At 46.7% G+C, this 18,442-nt stretch overlaps 1 protein-coding gene across 1 annotated transcript in view; it reads left to right on the forward strand.

Annotated features, from left to right (window-relative positions):
• LOC110489398 (gamma-aminobutyric acid type B receptor subunit 2) overlaps nucleotides 1-18,442 on the forward strand; it is a 370,472-nt gene that overhangs the window by 322,160 nt on the left and 29,870 nt on the right. The window contains exons 14-17 of the mRNA XM_036970730.1: nucleotides 5,156-5,266; nucleotides 9,590-9,814; nucleotides 10,631-10,813; nucleotides 12,046-12,175. Coding sequence (XP_036826625.1) covers nucleotides 5,156-5,266; nucleotides 9,590-9,814; nucleotides 10,631-10,813; nucleotides 12,046-12,175 — 649 coding nt within the window. The remainder of the gene's footprint in view (nucleotides 1-5,155; nucleotides 5,267-9,589; nucleotides 9,815-10,630; nucleotides 10,814-12,045; nucleotides 12,176-18,442) is intronic.

The raw sequence follows: 18,442 nt of genomic DNA on the forward strand, positions 1-18,442 counted from the left end.
TAATCATGTATGAAGTCCTAATCCAAGAAAGAACAAGCTCTCAGGAAAGGACAATAACAAATAGAAATGCAGTTTGGGATTATGGAGTGAATAGATTTAACTGTACCCTACAACATGCATGGTCAAAAGCATTGCAGTATAAAGGGAATATGGTGCTATTTGGGACACAACCATAGACTGGTGGTGGTGGGAGGGCGGGGGGTTGACCTCTCTGGCTCAGGCTCTGTTCTACTGTAATTAAAGAATGAATGGCTCATAATTGTCCCATTTCAAGTGATCCTGGGCTACATAACATAATGCATTCTCTGTAGAGGTAAAGGCTCGAGGGGATGTGAGGATAGACAGCCATTTACATTAACATGGCTTAATATGGACATGATTAAGGGTTGAGTCTGATACAACGTTTGTGAATCTATGGGGATGTTTGTGTACCTGTGTGAGTGTGAGTGTGATTGTGTCTGTGTGTGTAAGACTGTGTGTGAGTGTGTGTGTGTGTGTGTGTGTGTGTGTGTGTGTGTGTGTGTGTGTGTGTGTGTGTGTGTGTGTGTGTGTGTGTGTGTGGTTCATGCACTTACAGTTCATAATAAGGTTCAAGCACTTACATATGTACAGTCTGTGTGTACACACTCGTGTGCGTCCTGAAAATGACAGCAGGCATACTCAAGGTGTTCCTAAGTGGGGCAGCTAAAACTGGGCTTCAGCGTTCACTGCTGCCTTTAAGAGGACTGTATGTAGCCCTCCTTCACTCTGTCCCCCCATCCATCCATCCTCCCCCCCTCCCTCCCTGCCTCGCTCCCTCCCTCCCTGCCTCCTCCTCCTCCATGCTTTACGGTGGGAAATACACATGCAGAGATAATCCGTTCACCCACACCGCGTCTCACACGGCTGTTGGAACCAAAAATCTCCAATTTGGACTCCAGACCAAAGGACAAATTTCCACTTGTCTAATGTCCACTGCTCATGTTTCTTGGCCCAAGCAAGTCTCTTCTTCTTATTGGTGTCCTTTAGTAGTGGTTTCTTTGAAGCAATTCGACCATGAAGGCCTGATTCACAGTCTCCTCTGAACAGTTGATGTTGAGATGTGTCTGTTACTTGAACTATGTGAAGCATTTATTTGGGCTGAAATTTCTGAGGCTGGTAACTCTAATGAACGTATCCTCTGCAGCAGAGGTAACTCTGGGTCTTCCTTTCCTGTGGCGGTCCTCATGAGAGTCAGTTTCATCATAGTGCTTGATGGTTTTTGCGACTGCACTTGAAGAAACTTTCAAAGTTCTTAACATTTTCTGGATTGACTGACCTTCATGTCTTAAAGTAATGATGGACTGTCGTTTCTCTTTGCTTATTTGAGCTGTTCTTGCCATAATATGGACTTGTTATTTTACCAAATTCTCACAACACAACTGATTGGCTCAAACGCATTAGACGGAAAGAAATTCCACAAATGAACTTTAAAGAAGGCACACCTGTTAATTGAAATGCTTTCCAGCTGGTTGAAAGAATGCCAAGAGTGTGCAAGGATGTCACTTTTTGGTCACTATATGATTCCATGTGTGTTATTTCATAGTTTGATTGTCTTCACTATTATTTTACCATGTAGAAACTAGTAAAAATAAAGACAAACCCTTGAATGAGTAGGTGTTCTAAAACTTTCGACCGGTAGTGTGCACACACACACACACACACACACACACACACACACACACAGGCCTGTAAAAACGTCTGATATATTACCACTTTATATTGTGTTTTTATTAAAGGGACGGGATGTGACGCCATGACTCTAAATGCCGCCAATAGTGCTATTTGGCCTGTAAGTCACCTGCGAGAGAAAGAGAGGGAGAAAAGGAGCGGGAGAGAAAGAGAGGAGATTAGATTGATTTAATAGTCACACGTAAACGGTTGCAAATGTAATTACAGCATACAGAGAAAAAAAATTGCTCCTAGCTCCATCAATGCAGTGAAATAAAACAATATATATATATATATATATATATAGAAACAATAATATAATCATATTTACAACTGCAGCAATTATAAATGTCCATAGGGGGAGGAGGGGAGTAGGTAGCTGACTAGTGGTGGCTATTCAGCATGATAAATGTCCATAGGGAGAGGAGGGGAGTAGGTAGCTGACTAGTGGTGGCTATTCAGCATGATAAATGTCCATAGGGAGAGGAGGGGAGTAGGTAGCTGACTAGTGGTGGCTATTCAGCATGATAAATGTCCATAGGGGGAGGAGGGGAGTAGGTAGCTGACTAGTGGTGGCTATTCAGCATGATACATGTCCATAGGGAGAGGAGGGGAGTAGGTAGCTGACTAGTGGTGGCTATTCAGCATGATAAATGGCCATAGGGAGAGCAGGTAGCTAATTGCTGATGGTCTGGAGGTAGAAGCTATTGGCCAATCTTACAGTTTTGCCATGATGCTCCTGTACTGCCCGCTTCTGAGTGATGGAAATGGAGAGAACTGACCATGGCTCAGGTGTGGGGTCCCTGATGATCTTCTTGACCTTTCTGTGACACCTGAGGTTGTAGGTGTCCTGAAGGTCAGGCTGTGTGCACCCAGTGGTGCATTCAGCTGAGCGTACCACCCTCTGTAGCACCTTGTGGTCTGTGGCGGGGGAGTTGCCGTACCAGGCTGTGATGCAACCAGACAGTATGCTCTCGATGGTGCTCCTGTATAACACTGTGAGGGCCCCTGGGGACAAGAGCCGCTGTTGTGCCTTCTTCACCATGGTGTGCATGTGGTTTGATAGTTTCAGCTCCTCAGAGATGTGTACGCAGAGGAACTTGAACTTTTTGACCGTCTCCATGGTGGCCCAGTTGATGAGGATGGGCGCGTGCCCAGCGTGCCCTGATAATGGACAGAGGGGGAGAGGGGGAAAAAATAGATGAAGATAGAAAAGCAGAGAGAAAAATAGACGGGGAGGGGGTGTTTAAACATGCCCCAGGCGTTATACCTCGTCAGTTTGAATATTCACCTGAATGTTTGATCACTGCCACATCAATCCAATGTAACCTATCCGTCAGAAGTCCACGTTCAGGCAAAACTGTGTACCTTTTGTCCCTCCAAGGCACCCTTAGGCTTGCATCCTAAATGGCAACCTATTCCCTATATAGTACACTACTTTTGACCAAAGCCCTATGGGCTCAAAAGTGAAGTGCCTTGCAAAAGTATTCATCCCACTTGGCGTTTTTCCTATTTTGTTGCATTACAACCTGTAATTTAAATATATTTTTATTTGGATTTCATGTAATGGACATACTAAATAGTCCAAATTGGTGAAGTGAAATTAATATTTTTTCTAAAAAATTAAAAACAGGAAATTGGTGGGGCATATGTATTCAACCCCTTTGCGGTGAAGCCCCTAAATAAGATCTGGTGCAACCAATTACCTTCAGAAGTCACATAATTAGTTAAATAAAGTCCACCTGTGTGCAATCTAAATGTCACATGATCTCAGGATATATACACCTGTTCTGAAAGGCCCCAGAGTCTGCAACACGACTAGGCAAGGGGCACCACCAAGCAAGCGGCAACATAAAGACCAAGAAGCTCTCCAAACAGGTAAGGAACAAAGTTTTGGAGGAGTACAGATCAGGATTGGGTTTAAAAAATATCAGAAACTTTGAACATTTCACGGAGCACCATTTCAATACATTATTAAAAAATGAAAAAAATATGGCACCAAAACAAATATGGCCCACCAAAACTCAGAGACCAGGCAAGAAGGACATTAATCAGAGAGGCAACAAAGAGACCAAAGATAACTCTGAAGGAGCTGCAAAGCTCCACAGCGGAGATTGGAGTATCTGTCCATAGGACCACTTTAAGCCATACACTCCACAGAGCTGGGCTTTACAGAAGAGTGTCCAGAAAAAAAGCCATTGCTTAAAGAAAAAAATAAACAAACACATTTGGTGTTCGCCAAAAGGCATGTGGGATACTCCCCAAACAGATAGAAGAAGGCACTCTGGTCAGATGAGACTAAAATTGGGCTTTTTGGCCATCAAGGACAACGCTGTGTCTGGCGCAAACCCAACACCTCCCATCACCCTGAGAACACCATCCCCACATTGAATCATGGGGGTGGCAGCATCATGCTGTGGGGATGTTTTTCATTGGCAGGGACTGGGAAACTGGTCAGAATTGAAGGAATGCTGGATGACGCTAAATACAGGGAAATCCTTGAGGGAAACCTGTTTGTCTTCCAGAGATTTGAGACTGGGACGGAGGTTCACCTTCCAGCAGGACAATAACCCTAAACATACTGCTAAAGCAACACTCGAGTGGTTTAAGGGGAAACATTTAAATGTCTTGGAATGGCCTAGTCAAAGCCCAGACCTCAATCCAATTGTGAATCTGTGGTATGACTTAAAGATTGCTGTACACCACCGGAACCCAGCCAACTTGAAGAAGCTGGAGCAGTTTTGTCTTGAAGAATGGGAAAAAATCCCAGTGGCTAGATGTACCAAGCTTATAGAGACATACCCCAAGAGATTTGCAGCTGGAATTGCTGAAAAAGGTGGCTCTACAAAGTATTGACTTGGGGGTGAATGGTTATGCACGCTCAAGTTTTAAGTGTTTTTGTCATGTTTCTTGTTTGTTTCCCAATAAGAAAAATATTTTCCATCTTCAAAGTGTTAGGCATGTTGTGTAAATCAAATGATACAATCCCCTCCAAAATCTATTTTAATTCCAGGTTCTAAGGCAACAAAATAGGGAAAATGCCAAGGGAGGTGGATACTTTTGCAAGCCACTCTAGTGCACTACATAGGGGATAGGGTGCCATTGTGGATGCAGGCCTAGTCTCAACGTGCCAGAGAATGAGTGGATATCATATGAAACGCCTGCATAGAGGGAAAGTGTTTGAACCATTGCTTGCTGACAATTTCCTGCATTTCTCATATATTCCATTTGATACTCCAGATTTGACATGTAGGTGGATATTAATTGACAGCATGGACAAAACTGTCAGAATATGTCACATATATTTTATTCTTCATCAAGAGCAAGAAAATAACCATCTTTATATGGTTGATGCTATCTAACTTATTTATTTGGAAGACAGGGTGTTCAGATATTGATTGTTGTTGTTGACATGCATGTGCCCACCACTCACCAGCCCATCTCTTTTCTCTTTGTTTCCCTGCAGGCAGACCCCCAGGGGCAGGACATAGCCATCCGGCCCTTCCTGGAACACTGTGAGAACACACATATGACCATTTGGCTGGGAATTGTCTACGCTTACAAGGGCCTGCTTATGGTGAGTAAAGAGAGAGACTGTGTGTGAAGCAGGGAAGGAAGAGGTGGTGGCTGTTATCTTCATCAACACACTCCAACATGTGTATGCCATGGTCATGGTTTAATGATAGAGAGTTCAATAGCAAGTTCTCTGCCACACCCAAAGCACACATATGTTAAATATATCTCAAATCAAATCAAAGTTTATTTGTCATTCGCACCAAATACAACAGGTGTAGACCTTACAGTGAAATGCTTGCTTACAGGCTCTAACCAATAGTGTGAAAAAAAGGTTTGTGTGTGTGTGTAGGTAAGTAAAGAAATAAAAGAACAGTGAAAAGACATTGAAAATAACAGTAGCAAGGCTATATACAGACACCGGTTAGTCAGGCTTATTGAGGTGGTATGTACATGTAGGTATCGTTAAAGTGACTATGCACATATGATGAACAAAGATAATATTTGATGTCCCGTTGGTAGGATATTCGTGATCGTACTTTGTCTAATTTATTGTCCAATGCTCACACGTTGGTGAGTAATATTGACGGTAACGGCAGCCTTCCTACTCGCCTTCTCCGGGTCCTGACGAGGCATCCGTCTCTTCGTCCTCTGTACTTGCGTCGCTTCCTCTTGCGAATAACCTGGATGTCGGCCCTGCCGGTGTTTGGAGAATATCTTGTGAGTCTTGCTTGTTGTAGAAAAAATATTTGTCTAATCCGAGGTAGTGATTGCTGTCCTGATATCCAGAAGCTCTTTGTCCAATCCGAGGTAGTGATTGCTGTCCTGATATCCAGAAGCTCTTTGTCTAGTCCGAGGTAGTGATTGCTGTCCTGATATCCAGAAGCTCTTTGTCTAGTCCGAGGTAGTGATTGCTGTCCTGATATCCAGAAGCTCTTTGTCTAGTCCGAGGTAGTGATCGCTGTCCTGATATCCAGAAGCTCTTTGTCCAATCCGAGGTAGTGATTGCTGTCCTGATATCCAGAAGCTCTTTGTCTAGTCCGAGGTAGTGATTGCTGTCCTGATATCCAGAAGCTCTTTGTCTAGTCCGAGGTAGTGATTGCTGTCCTGATATCCAGAAGCTCTTTGTCCAATCCGAGGTAGTGATTGCTGTCCTGATATCCAGAAGCTCTTTGTCCAATCCGAGGTAGTGATTGCTGTCCTGATATCCAGAAGCTCTTTGTCCAATCCGAGGTAGTGATTGCTGTCCTGATATCCAGAAGCTCTTTGTCCAATCCGAGGTAGTGATTGCTGTCCTGATATCCAGAAGCTCTTTGTCCAATCCGAGGTAGTGATTGCTGTCCTGATATCCAGAAGCTCTTTGTCCAATCCGAGGTAGTGATTGCTGTCCTGATATCCAGAAGCTCTTTGTCCAATCCGAGGTAGTGATTGCTGTCCTGATATCCAGAAGCTCTTTGTCTAGTCCGAGGTAGTGATTGCTGTCCTGATATCCAGAAGCTCTTTGTCCAATCCGAGGTAGTGATTGCTGTCCTGATATCCAGAAGCTCTTTGTCTAGTCCGAGGTAGTGATTGCTGTCCTGATATCCAGAAGCTCTTTGTCCAATCCGAGGTAGTGATTGCTGTCCTGATATCCAGAAGCTCTTTGTCTAGTCCGAGGTAGTGATTGCTGTCCTGATATCCAGAAGCTCTTTGTCTAGTCCGAGGTAGTGATTGCTGTCCTGATATCCAGAAGCTCTTTGTCTAGTCCGAGGTAGTGATCACTGTCCTGATATCCAGAAGCTCTTTGTCTAGTCCGAGGTGAGTGATCGCTGTCCTGATATCCAGAAGCTCTTTGTCTAATCCGAGGTGATTGATCGCTGTCCTGATATCCAGCACCATTTTAATATCTGTCTACATACATGTTTGTTAGATGTCGATTTCATCAGGCATAGAGCAAATTATATTATTCTATCTGAATACTGGGGTATGACTCCGACTTTGTATTAGTGTATAAATATGAAACTAGGTTCATTGATAGATTACTGACAATGAACTTGTCCTTCATTAAAGACACTGTGAGAAAGAGAACTATGACTGTTCTCTCCCTAACTTTATAAGAGTGCTACCATTCTGTAGTGACTAGGTTCCTCATGAGCCCCTCACTGGTGAGGTGAGCCCCTCACTGCCACCCCCTTGTGTGTGTGTGTGTGTGTGACCGAGCCCCTCCAGAAGCCCAGGGTTTCTAAATGAAATGTGACATCTTTGAAAACGTTCTTCTTCCCTTCGGCTGGCGTGTTTGAATACCTTAACTTAACTAGCCTAGACTGTAAATAATTCAGCCTTTAAGTCCACTTTAAGTCCAGAGAGAACAGACAGAGGGAGAGAGATGGGATGAGGAAGAGAGTGAGAGGGGTGTGGGCTAGAGAGTAAGAAAGTGGGATGAAGCCAAAGAATGGTAAAGACAGTGAGAGTAAAACAAAAAGAGAAAGAGAAGAGACAGAGGGAGATCACAGGGACAGAAAGAGAAAGGAGAAGGAGGGAGATCACGGGGATAGAAAGAATAGACAGGGATAGCACAGGGACATAAAGAACAAGAGAAGAGACAGAGGGAGAGCACAGGGGTAGACAGAGGATGAGTACAGAGACAGAAAGAGAGAATAGACAGAGGGAGATCACAGGGACACAAAGAACAAGAGAAGAGACAGAGGGAGATCACAGGGACAGAAAGAAAGAAAGAAAGAAAGAAAAAACAGGGATAGCACAGGGACATAAAGAACAAGAGAAGAGACAGAGGGAGAGCACAGGGACATAAAGAACAAGAGAAGAGACAGAGGGAGATCACAGGGATAGAAAGAGATGAGAAAGAGGGAGAGCACAGAGACAGAAAGAATAAGAGAAGAGACAGAGGGAGATCACAGGGACACAAAGAAATAGAGATGAGACAGAGGGCGATCACAGGGACACAAAGAGAGATGAAACAGAGGGAGATCACAGGGACACAAAGAAAGAGAGAAGAGGGAGATCAGAGGGACAGATATAAATAGAGAAGAAACCGAGGGAGATCACAGGGACTGATATAAAGTGAGAAGAGACAGAGGGAGATCACAGGGACAGAACATTAGACACATGGGGTGACAGACTTCAAAGTTCTTATCTGAGACAACTGGGACATGACAACAGTAGGCGCAGCAGCTGAGCATTGAGTCATCATCTCTCTATGGCACACACACACACCTATTCATCATCTGTGACGACTGCTCCTGTAATGCTGCTACTTGTCATTTTAGTTTAAGACTCATTAACACTTCAATAAAACTATCCCACTCTACAGCGCTTAACTCCTACATTATTCATTAGAATGTTGAGAGACACTGGGGTTCTGTTCTGGAGTACTCCATGAAGTGAACACTCTCAGAAAAGAACCCATTTATGACCTCAAAATCAAAAGGCTTTCTAAGTTTACATTCAATTCTGTTGTCTGCTATAGGGTGCTGTAGGTCACATTAGATGGTATGATTAATGTATTTTGTGTACATAATGAGCTGTCTCTATATCATGACTGAATCCTGACTACTAGACATATTGTACAATAGCTATATACCTTACTAGGCCTATACAATACATCCATCTTTATCTTTTATTTATCTCCCTTCTGTTTTCTTTTCACCTCTCCTCCTGCCTTCTCCTCCTCTCCTATTCTTCTCTCCTCTCTTCCTGCCTTCTCCTCCTATTCTTCTCTCCCCTCCTCCTGCCTTCTCCTCCTCTCCTATTCTTCTCTCCCCTCCTCCTGCCTTCTCCTCCTCTCCTATCATATTCTTCTCTCCTCTCCTCCTGCCTTCTCCTCCTCTCCTATTCTTTTCTCCTCTCCTCCTGCCTTCTCCTCCTATTCTTCTCTCCCCTCCTCCTGCCTTCTCCTCCTCTCCTATCCTATTCTTCTCTTCTCTCCTCCTGCCTTCTCCTCCTCTCCTCTCCTATCCTATTCTTCTCTCCTCTCCTCCTGCCTTCTCCTCCTCTCCTCTCCTATCCTATTCTTCTCTCCTCTCCTCCTGCCTTCTCCTCCTCTCCTATTCTTCTCTCCTCTCCTCCTGCCTTCTCCTCCTCTCCTATCCTTCTCTCCTCTCCTATCCTATTATTCTCTCCTCTCCTCCTCTCCTCTCCTATTCTTCTCTCCTCTCATCCTGCCTTCTCATCCTCTCCTATTCTTCTCTCCTCTCCTCCTGCCTTCTCCTTCTCTCCTATTCTTCTCTCCTCTCCTCCTGCTTTCTCCTCCCCTTTCTTCTGACTTTCCTGTTTCTCTCCTCTCATCCTACTGTCCTATTCTCCTCTCTCTCCTCTTCTCCCCTTTTCTCTTCTCCTCTCCTCTTCTCTATTCCAACCCTTCCATCCTATCCTCTCCCTTCTCCTCCAGTTGTTTGGCTGTTTCCTGGCCTGGGAGACGAGGAATGTGAGCATCCCGGCCCTGAATGACAGCAAGTACATCGGGATGAGTGTGTACAATGTGGGCATCATGTGTATCATCGGGGCGGCTGTATCCTTCCTCACGCGAGACCAGCCCAATGTGCAGTTCTGCATCGTGGCTCTGGTCATCATCTTCTGCAGCACGATCACTCTCTGTCTGGTGTTTGTGCCAAAGGTAAGGACAACAGGAAATAGTAGTGTCACTTCCTGTCCATCAAAGGGGCATGAACTGTAGAACAAACTATACTGAGCAAAAATATAAATGCAACATGCAAAGTGTTGGTCCCATGTTTCATGAGCTGAAATAAAACATTCCAGAAATGTTCCATACGCATAAACTTCTTTCTCTCAAATGTTGTGCACAAATGTGTTTACATCCCTGTTGGTATATAAAGAATCAGATTAAACAGCATGATCATTACACAGGTGCATCTTGTGCTCGGGACAATAAAAGGCCACTTTAAAATGTGCAGTCTTGTCACACAACACAATGCCACAGATTTCTCAAGTTTTGAGAGAGTGTGCGGGATCGTCTGATACCAGAGCTCTTTTGTGGGGAAAAACTCATTCTGTTTGGCTGGGAATGGCTCCCTACTGGGTGTGCTCCCACCCAGATCTGTGTGGGGAAAAACTCATTCTGTTTGGCTGGGAATGGCTCCCTAGTGGGTGTGCTCCCACCCAGCTCTGTGCCCCTGCCCAGTCATGTGAAATCCATAAATTAGGGCCTAATGATTTCCTTACATGAACTGTAACTCAGTAAAATCATTGAAATTGTTGCATTTTGCGTTTATATATTTGTTCAGTATAGATTCAACCACTCTAAGAGTACTCTCAGAAAGTATAATGTTAATGATTATATGAACTACTTTCCCTTGTATTTAAAACATTCAAATGTGAGTGAGTAAGTGTAACATGATACCAGGTGAGGAATGAGATGTGACACTTTAACCTGTCCTTCTAAGCCACTCTACTTTATTATAACAACTTGCAGTTCATCACGATGAGGACCAATCCGGATGCTGCTACTCAGAATCGGAGGTTAAAGTTCAATACGAACCAGAAGAAAGAGGACTCCAAGATGTCCACGTCAGTGACGAGTGTGAACCAGGCCAACACGTCCAGACTGGACGGCCTGCAGACCGACAACCACCGCCTCCGCATGAAGATAACAGAGGTGACGTCATCGTGATGTTGTCTTGTGTCACGTCATGTTTTATGAAGAGGGCAAGGAGTCATTCCCCACCACATGACCTGACCTGTTACCTACATTTAGTACCCAGAACTTTCCCTTGTCAACTTTACATGGTCAGTAAAAACTCATGGCCCTGTTGGTGAAGATCATTGTTACCAGATTGACACCTGTTTTTTTAGGATTTATTGTATCTAAAGTATGGTATTTTTCATTGGTGAGAGTAAGAGGTCACACCGTACACAAACTGGCCGCGCGCAAATTGATTTTGTCCCCCCACACCAAACACGATCACGACACACAGGTTAAAATATCAAAACAAACTCTGAACCATATTAATTTGGGGACAGGTCAAAAAGCATTAAACATTTATAGCAATTTAGTCAGCTAGCTTGCAGTTACTAGCTAATTTGTCCTATTTAGCTAGCTTGCTGTTGCTAGCTAATTTGTCCAGGGATATAAACGTTGGGTTGTTATTTTACCTGAAATGCACAAGGCCCTTTACTCCAACAATTAATCCACACATAAAACGGTCAACCGAATCGTTTCTAGTCATCTCTCCTCCTTCCAGGCTTTTTCTTCTTTAGACTTTATATGGCGATTGGCATCTAACTTTCATAGTTACCACAACGACCAACCGAACTCAGTTCATCTTTCAATCACCCACGTGGGTATAACCAATGAGGAGATGGCTCGTGGGTATCTGCTTCTATAAACCAATGAGGAGATGGGAGAGGCAGGACTTGCACCGCGTTCAGCGTCACAAACAGAACTGAATTCGCAGACGCTCGTTGGTGAGCAGAGCAGTGTGGGTGCATGTTAGAGCCTTATCTCTAATAGGCCCTGTCTGTCAGTAGCACCATCTAGTCACAACTATACAGTGTATCCTCCTTTCTACTTTCCTTTAAATTTAGGATGTTTTGTGTCTTTGATGTTGAATGACATGAGGAGAAATCTCATGCCAATCACTTCCAGAAGTCTCTCTGTGATGCATTTCACTGTATCTACTCCCTTCTAGCAGTGTAAGAGTAGCCGTTGCCCTTTTAGTTGTTCCTAGAGCCACTCTAGAAGTACAATGGAGTTGAGTAGAAAATGTTTCCTTGCTGCTATTTTCCTATCACTGTTTAACAACTCTATTTTAACAATTTAACACTATTTTAACCCCTTAAACACTATTTAAATCACTTTGCCCCTTTTAACACAATGTGTCTGTGCAGTTGGATAAGGAACTGGAGGAGGTGACCATGCAGCTGCAGGACACCCCAGAGAAGACCCCGTACATCAAGCAGAACCACTACGGCGACGTCAACAACATCCTCAGCATACGCAACTTTACCGACAGCAAAGGTGACAGACCGCTGCTACTTATGTATACACTTCTACAGCATTACCTCCCACATTTAAACAGACACACCTCTGTCAGCCTGGACTGCTGCTGACTCACTCACTGTCTACACGATTCTCTGAAGAGTTGAACACTATCTCTCCACCTCATACAGTACATACAGCAAGCTTTTAATTGTTACTCCAGTTTCTTGTCTGCTAACTATGATACCGTACTACTATCAGTGTGTCTGAGAGCTTCAGGTTCCTCGGTGTCCACATCACTAAGGATCTATTATGGTCCACATGACAACACAGTCGTGAATAGGGCACGACAACACCTCTTCCCCCTCAGGAGGATAAAAATAATTGTCATGGGACCTCAGATCCTCAAACAGTTCTACAGCTGCACCATCGAGAGCATCCTGACTGGTTGCATCACCGCCTGATATGGCAACTGCTCGGCATCTGACCCCAAGGCTTTACAGAGGGTAGTGCGTATGGCCCAGTACATCACTGGGGCCAAGCTTCTTGCCATCCAGGACCTCTATACTAGACGGTGTCATAGGAAGGCCCTAAACATTGCCAAAGACTCCAGCCACCCTAGTCATAGACTTTTCTCTCTGCTGCCTCACGGCAACCGTTACCTGGGTGCCAAGTCTAGGTCCCAAACGCTTCTTAACAGCTTCTACCCCCAATCCATAAGACTACTGAACAGTTAATCAAATGGCTACCCGGCCAATTTGCATTGAACAGACTTTTGTACTGACTCTCTTGCACTCGCTCTATGCACACTCACTGGACTCTACCCACACACTCACACTTCATACACTTCATACACAAAACACACATGCATATTGATGCCACATACACACACACTCACACCTTCACACACAGTTGAAGTTGTAAGTTTACATACACCTTAGCCAAATACATTAACTCAGTTTTCACAATTCCTGACATTTAATCAGAGATAAAAATCCCTGTTTTAGGTCGGTTAGGATCACCACTTTATTTTAAGAATGTGAAATGTCAGAATAATAGCAGGGAGAATGATTTATTTCAGCTTTTATTTCTTTCATCACATTTCCAGTGGGTCAGAAGTTTACGTACACTCAATTAGTATTTAGTAGCATTGCCTTTAAATTGTTTAACTTGGGTCAAACGTTTCGGGCAGCCTTCCGCAAGCTTCCCACAATAAGTTGGGTGCATTTTGGCCCATTGCTCCTGACAGAGTGTCAGGTCTTCTAGGAGTAGTGGGTTGGAGTCAGGTGCAGAGAGCAGAGGTTTCGGACAATCCTATTTTATTCCTGTACAAACGGTCACTCCAAAACACTAGGCGCATAAGACTGACCGGCCAGACCCGGTCCCCCGGTGCAAACACGGGGGCCTCACTACGGTGCTGGTCAGCGCTCTTCTGCTGTCCAATAGCTTGTTTTAATGATTCACCCATTCCTCCACAGCAGGTGCCTCGGTCTGGCTCTGATGCCACGGAGCCAGGACCGGCTGGTAGCCCAACACGCACTGGAACGGTGACATGTTTGTAGAGGAGTGGCGGAGGGAATTCTGAGCCCCCTCCACCCATGGGACGTACCTCGCCCATTCACCAGGCCGGTCCCGGCAATACGACCGCAGAAACCTACCCACATCCTGGTTCTCTCTCTCCACCTGCCCATGGAAACCCGAGGTCAGGTTGACCGAGATCCCCAGCCGTTCCATGAACGCCCACCAAACACTGGACGTGAACTGGGGACCTCGATCAGAAACGATGTCCTCAGGCACCCCGTAGTGCCGGAAGACATGGGTAAACAGAGCCTCCGCAGTCTGTAGGGCCATAGGGAGACCGGGCAACGGGATGAGACGTCAGGACTTAGAAAACTGATCCACAACGACCAGGATTGTGGTGTTTCCCTGAGACGGGGGAAGGTCGGTGAGAAAATCCACCGACAAATGCGACCACGGCCATTGTGGAACAGGGAGGGGTTGTAACTTCCCTCTACGCAGGTGTCGAGGAGCCTTGCTCTGAGCGCACACCGAGCAGGAGGAGACATAAAACCTCACGTCCTTGACCAAAATGGGCCACCAGTACCTCCCCCTAAGACTCGGCACTGTCCTCTCGATACCAGGATGACCCGAAGAGGGTAGTGTATGGGCCCATCGAATCAACCGATCACGGACACCAAGCGGCACGTACTGAACACCTGCTGGACACAGAGGGGGTGCAGGTTCCAACTGTAACGCCCGCTCGATCTCCGCGTCCACCTCCCATACCACCGGTGCTACCAGACATGAAGCTGGGAGGATGGGAGTCGGATCGACGGGCCGCTCCTCGGTGTCATATAGGCGGGACAGCGCATCGGCCTTCGTATTGGGTGAGCCTGGCCGATAGGAAATCGTAAAACGAAATCGGGTAAAAAAAAAATAGCCCGCCTGACACAGAATCAATCTCCTCGCTGCACGGATATACTCGAGATTACGATGGTCAGTCCAGATGTTTGGCCCCCTCAAGCCAATGTCTCCACACCTTCAGAGCCTTGACAACAGCTAACAACTCCCGGTCCCCCACGTCAGAGTTCCGCTCCGCCGGACCGAGCTTCCTCAAAGAAAGCGCAGGGGCAGAGCTTTGGTGGCGTGCCAGAGCGCTGTGATAGCATGGCTCCCACCCCAGCCTCGGACGCGTCCACCTCCACTATGAATGCCAAAGAGGGGTCCGGAAGAGCCAGCACGGGAGCGTCGGTGAACAGCTCCTTCAGGCGACTGAAAGCTCTGCCCGCCTCTGCTGACCAGCGCAATCGCGCCGCCCCCCCTTTCAGCAGTGAGGTAATGGGAGCAGCCACCTGACCAAAACCCCGGATAAACCTCCGGTAATAATTGGCAAACCCTAAAAACCGCTGCACCTCCTTTACCGTGGTCTGAGTCAGCCAATTACGCACGGCTGTAACGCGGTCACACTCCATCACCACTCTAGAGGTGGAAATGCGATAACCCAGGAAGGAAACGGCTTCTTTGGAGAACACACATTTCTCAGCCTTGACGTACAGGTCATGCTCCAGCAGTCACCCAAGTACCCTACGCACCAGAGACGCGTGCACGTGCGTGTGGCAGAGTAGATCAGTATATCATCGATATACACTACCACACCCTGCCCATGGCAGGTCTCTGAGAATCTCATCTATGAAAGATTGGAAAATGGCTGGAGCATTATTCAACCCATACGGCATGACGAGGTACTCATAATGGCCTGATGTGGTACTAAACGCGGTCTTCCACTCATCTCCCTCCCGGATACGCACCAAATTATACGCACTCCTAAGGTCCAGTTTTGTTACGAAACGCGCCCCGTGAAATGATTCCACCGCCGTGGCGATGAGAGGTAGCGGGTAACTAAACCCCACTGTGATGGAATTTAGACCTCCATAATCAATGCACGGACGCAGACCTCCCTCTTTCTTCACAAAAAAAGAAGCTTGAGGAGACGGTTGACATGGAGGGCCGAATGTACCCCTGTCCCAGAGATTCAGTGACATATGTCTCCATAGCCACTGTCTCCTCCTGGGACAACCGGTACATGTGACTCCTGGAAAGTGCAGCGTTTACCAGGAGGTTTATTGCGCAATCCCCTCGTCGATGAGGTGGTAATTGGGTCGCCCTCTTCTTACAGAAGGCGATAGCCAAATTGGCATATTCAGTGGAAACCTGGTCTGGACTCCACCGTCGTCGCACCGATAGAAACTCCTATGCACCTGCCTGAACACTCCTCTGACCACCCTCTGAGAGCCTCCTGTCTCCATGAAATCTCAGGATTGTGATTAGCCAGCCAGGGAATCCCCAGCACCACTGGAAATGCAGGTGAATCAATAAGGAAGAGACTAATCCGCTCCTTATGATCCCCCTGCGTTACCATGTCCAGTGGAACCGTGGCATCCCCGACCAGCCATTACCCTAATGGTCGGCTGTCTAAGGAGTGCACGGGGAAAGGTTGGTCTAACGACACCAGGGGAATACCACGATCCATAAAGTTCCCCAGCTGCACCTGAATCGACTAGCGTCTTATGCTGTAGAGAGGGAGACAACTCAGAAAAATAAATTAGTAAGAACATATGACCAACAGGGAGCTCTGGGTGAGTCTGGTGCTGACTCACCTGGGGTGAACGAGGAGTGCTCTGCCTACCATCCCTACTCCCAGACAAGCTCCTCCAGCACCGATCGGCAGTGTGTCCTCCCCGACCACAGCTGGTGCAGGAGGAGCATCCTCCGGGTCCCCCTCGATGCCGCCCCCCTAACTCCATGGGGATTGGAGCGGGAGGACCTGGAGGTGGAACCAACAGGGCCCATTCTGGACGCCCGCGGGCAGCCAGCAGGTTGTCCAGTCGGATGGAAATGTCAAGAAGTTCGTTGAGGGAGAGGGTGGTATCCCGACAAGCTAGCTCCCTGCGGACGTCCTCCCGGAGGCTACAGCAATAGTGGTCAATCAGGGCCCTGTCGTTCCACCCCGCCCCGGCGGCCAAGGTCCAGAACTCCAGCGCAAAGTCCTTGTCTCCTGTTGCTGGTGAAACAGCCGAACACAGCCCTGAACCGGCAGGTGAACTCGGGGTAGTGATCCCTTGCCGAGTCTGGGCCATTCCACACTGCGTTGGCCCACTCCAGGGCTCGACCCGTCAGACAAGAGACGAGGGCGCTCCCACTCTCCTCCCCTGAGGGAGTCGGACGAACGGTAGCCAGGTACAGCTTCAACTGTAGTAGGAACCCCTGGCACCCAGCCGCCGTTCCATCGTACTCCCTGGGGAGCGCCAGACGCAGGGCACCGGATCCGGACGCCGGAGGAGGGGTAGGTGGTGCTGGTGGAAGAGGAGCTGGGGGTGAGGTAGGGAGGCCACTCCTCTCCCATCGGTCCATCCTCTCCCTCATCTGGTCCATTGCCGACCCGATACGGTGGAGAATGGCCGTATGATGGAGAACTCGCTCCTCCATAGATGGGAGAGGAGGTGCAGCTGCTCCTGACTCCATTCAATGGTGTGGGATTCTGTCACGTCTTCTAGGAGTAGTGGGTTGGAGTCAGGTGCAGAGAGCAGAGGGTTCGGACAATCGTATTTTATTCCGGTACAAATGGTCACGCCAAAACACTACGCGCATAAAACTGACCGGCCCAAACACAGGACCCAAACAGTAAAGGTAAAAGGGATCGGTGGCGGCTACTAGACCGGCGATGATGACCGCAGAGCGCCGCCCAAACAGGCAGGGGAGCCACCTTCGGTGGGAGTCGTGACACAGAGCTGGTGTAACTGAGTCAGGTTTGTAGGCCTCCTTGCTCGCACACGCTTTTTCAGTTCTGCCCACAAATGTTCTATAGGATTGAGGTCAGGGCTTTGTGATGGCCATTCCAATAGCTTGACTTTGTTTTCCTTAAGCCATTTTGCCACAAGTTTGGAAGTATGCATGGGGTCATTCTCCTTTTTGGAAGATCGATTTGCAACCAAGCTTTAACTTCCTGACTGATGTCTTGAGATGTTGCTTCAATATATCCACGTAATTGTCCTCCCTCATGATGCCTTTATTTTGTGAAGTGCAACAGTCCCTCCTGCAGCAAAGCATCCCCACAACATGATGCTGCCACTCCGTGCTTCACGGTCGGGATGGTGTTCTTCGGCTTGCAAGCATCCCCCTTTTTCCTCCAAACATAACGATGGTTATGATGGCCAAACAGTTCTATTTTTGTTTCATCAGACCAGAGGACATTTCTCTAAAAAGTACTTTTGTACTCCTCCAGCATCTTCACAAGGTCCTTTGCTGTTGTTCTGGGATTGATTTGCACTTTTCGCACCAAAGTACATACATCTCTAGGAGAGAACGCGTCTCATTCCTGAGCGGTATGACAGCTGTGTGGTCCCATGGTGTTTGTACTTGCATACTCTTGTTTGTACAGATGAACGTGGTACCTTCAGGCATTTGTAAATCGCTCCCAAAGATGAACCACACTTGTGGAGGTCTACAATTTTTTTCTGAAGTCTTGGCTTATTTCTTTTGATTTTCCCATGATGTCAAGCAAAGAGGCACTGAGTTTGAAGGTAGGCCTTGAAATACATCCACAGGTACACCTCCAATTGACTCAAATGATGTCAATTAGCCTATCAGAAGCTTCTGAATCCATGACATAATTTTATGGAATTTTCCAAGCTGTTTAAAGGCACAGTCAACTTAGTGTATGTTAACTTCTGACCCACTGGAATTGTGACACAGTGAATTATAAGTGAAATAATCTGTAAACAGTTGTTGGAAAAAATTATTGTGTCA

Source organism: Oncorhynchus mykiss, chromosome 32 (genome assembly GCF_013265735.2).
Source record: "Oncorhynchus mykiss isolate Arlee chromosome 32, USDA_OmykA_1.1, whole genome shotgun sequence".
NCBI classification, from domain to species: domain Eukaryota; kingdom Metazoa; phylum Chordata; class Actinopteri; order Salmoniformes; family Salmonidae; genus Oncorhynchus; species Oncorhynchus mykiss.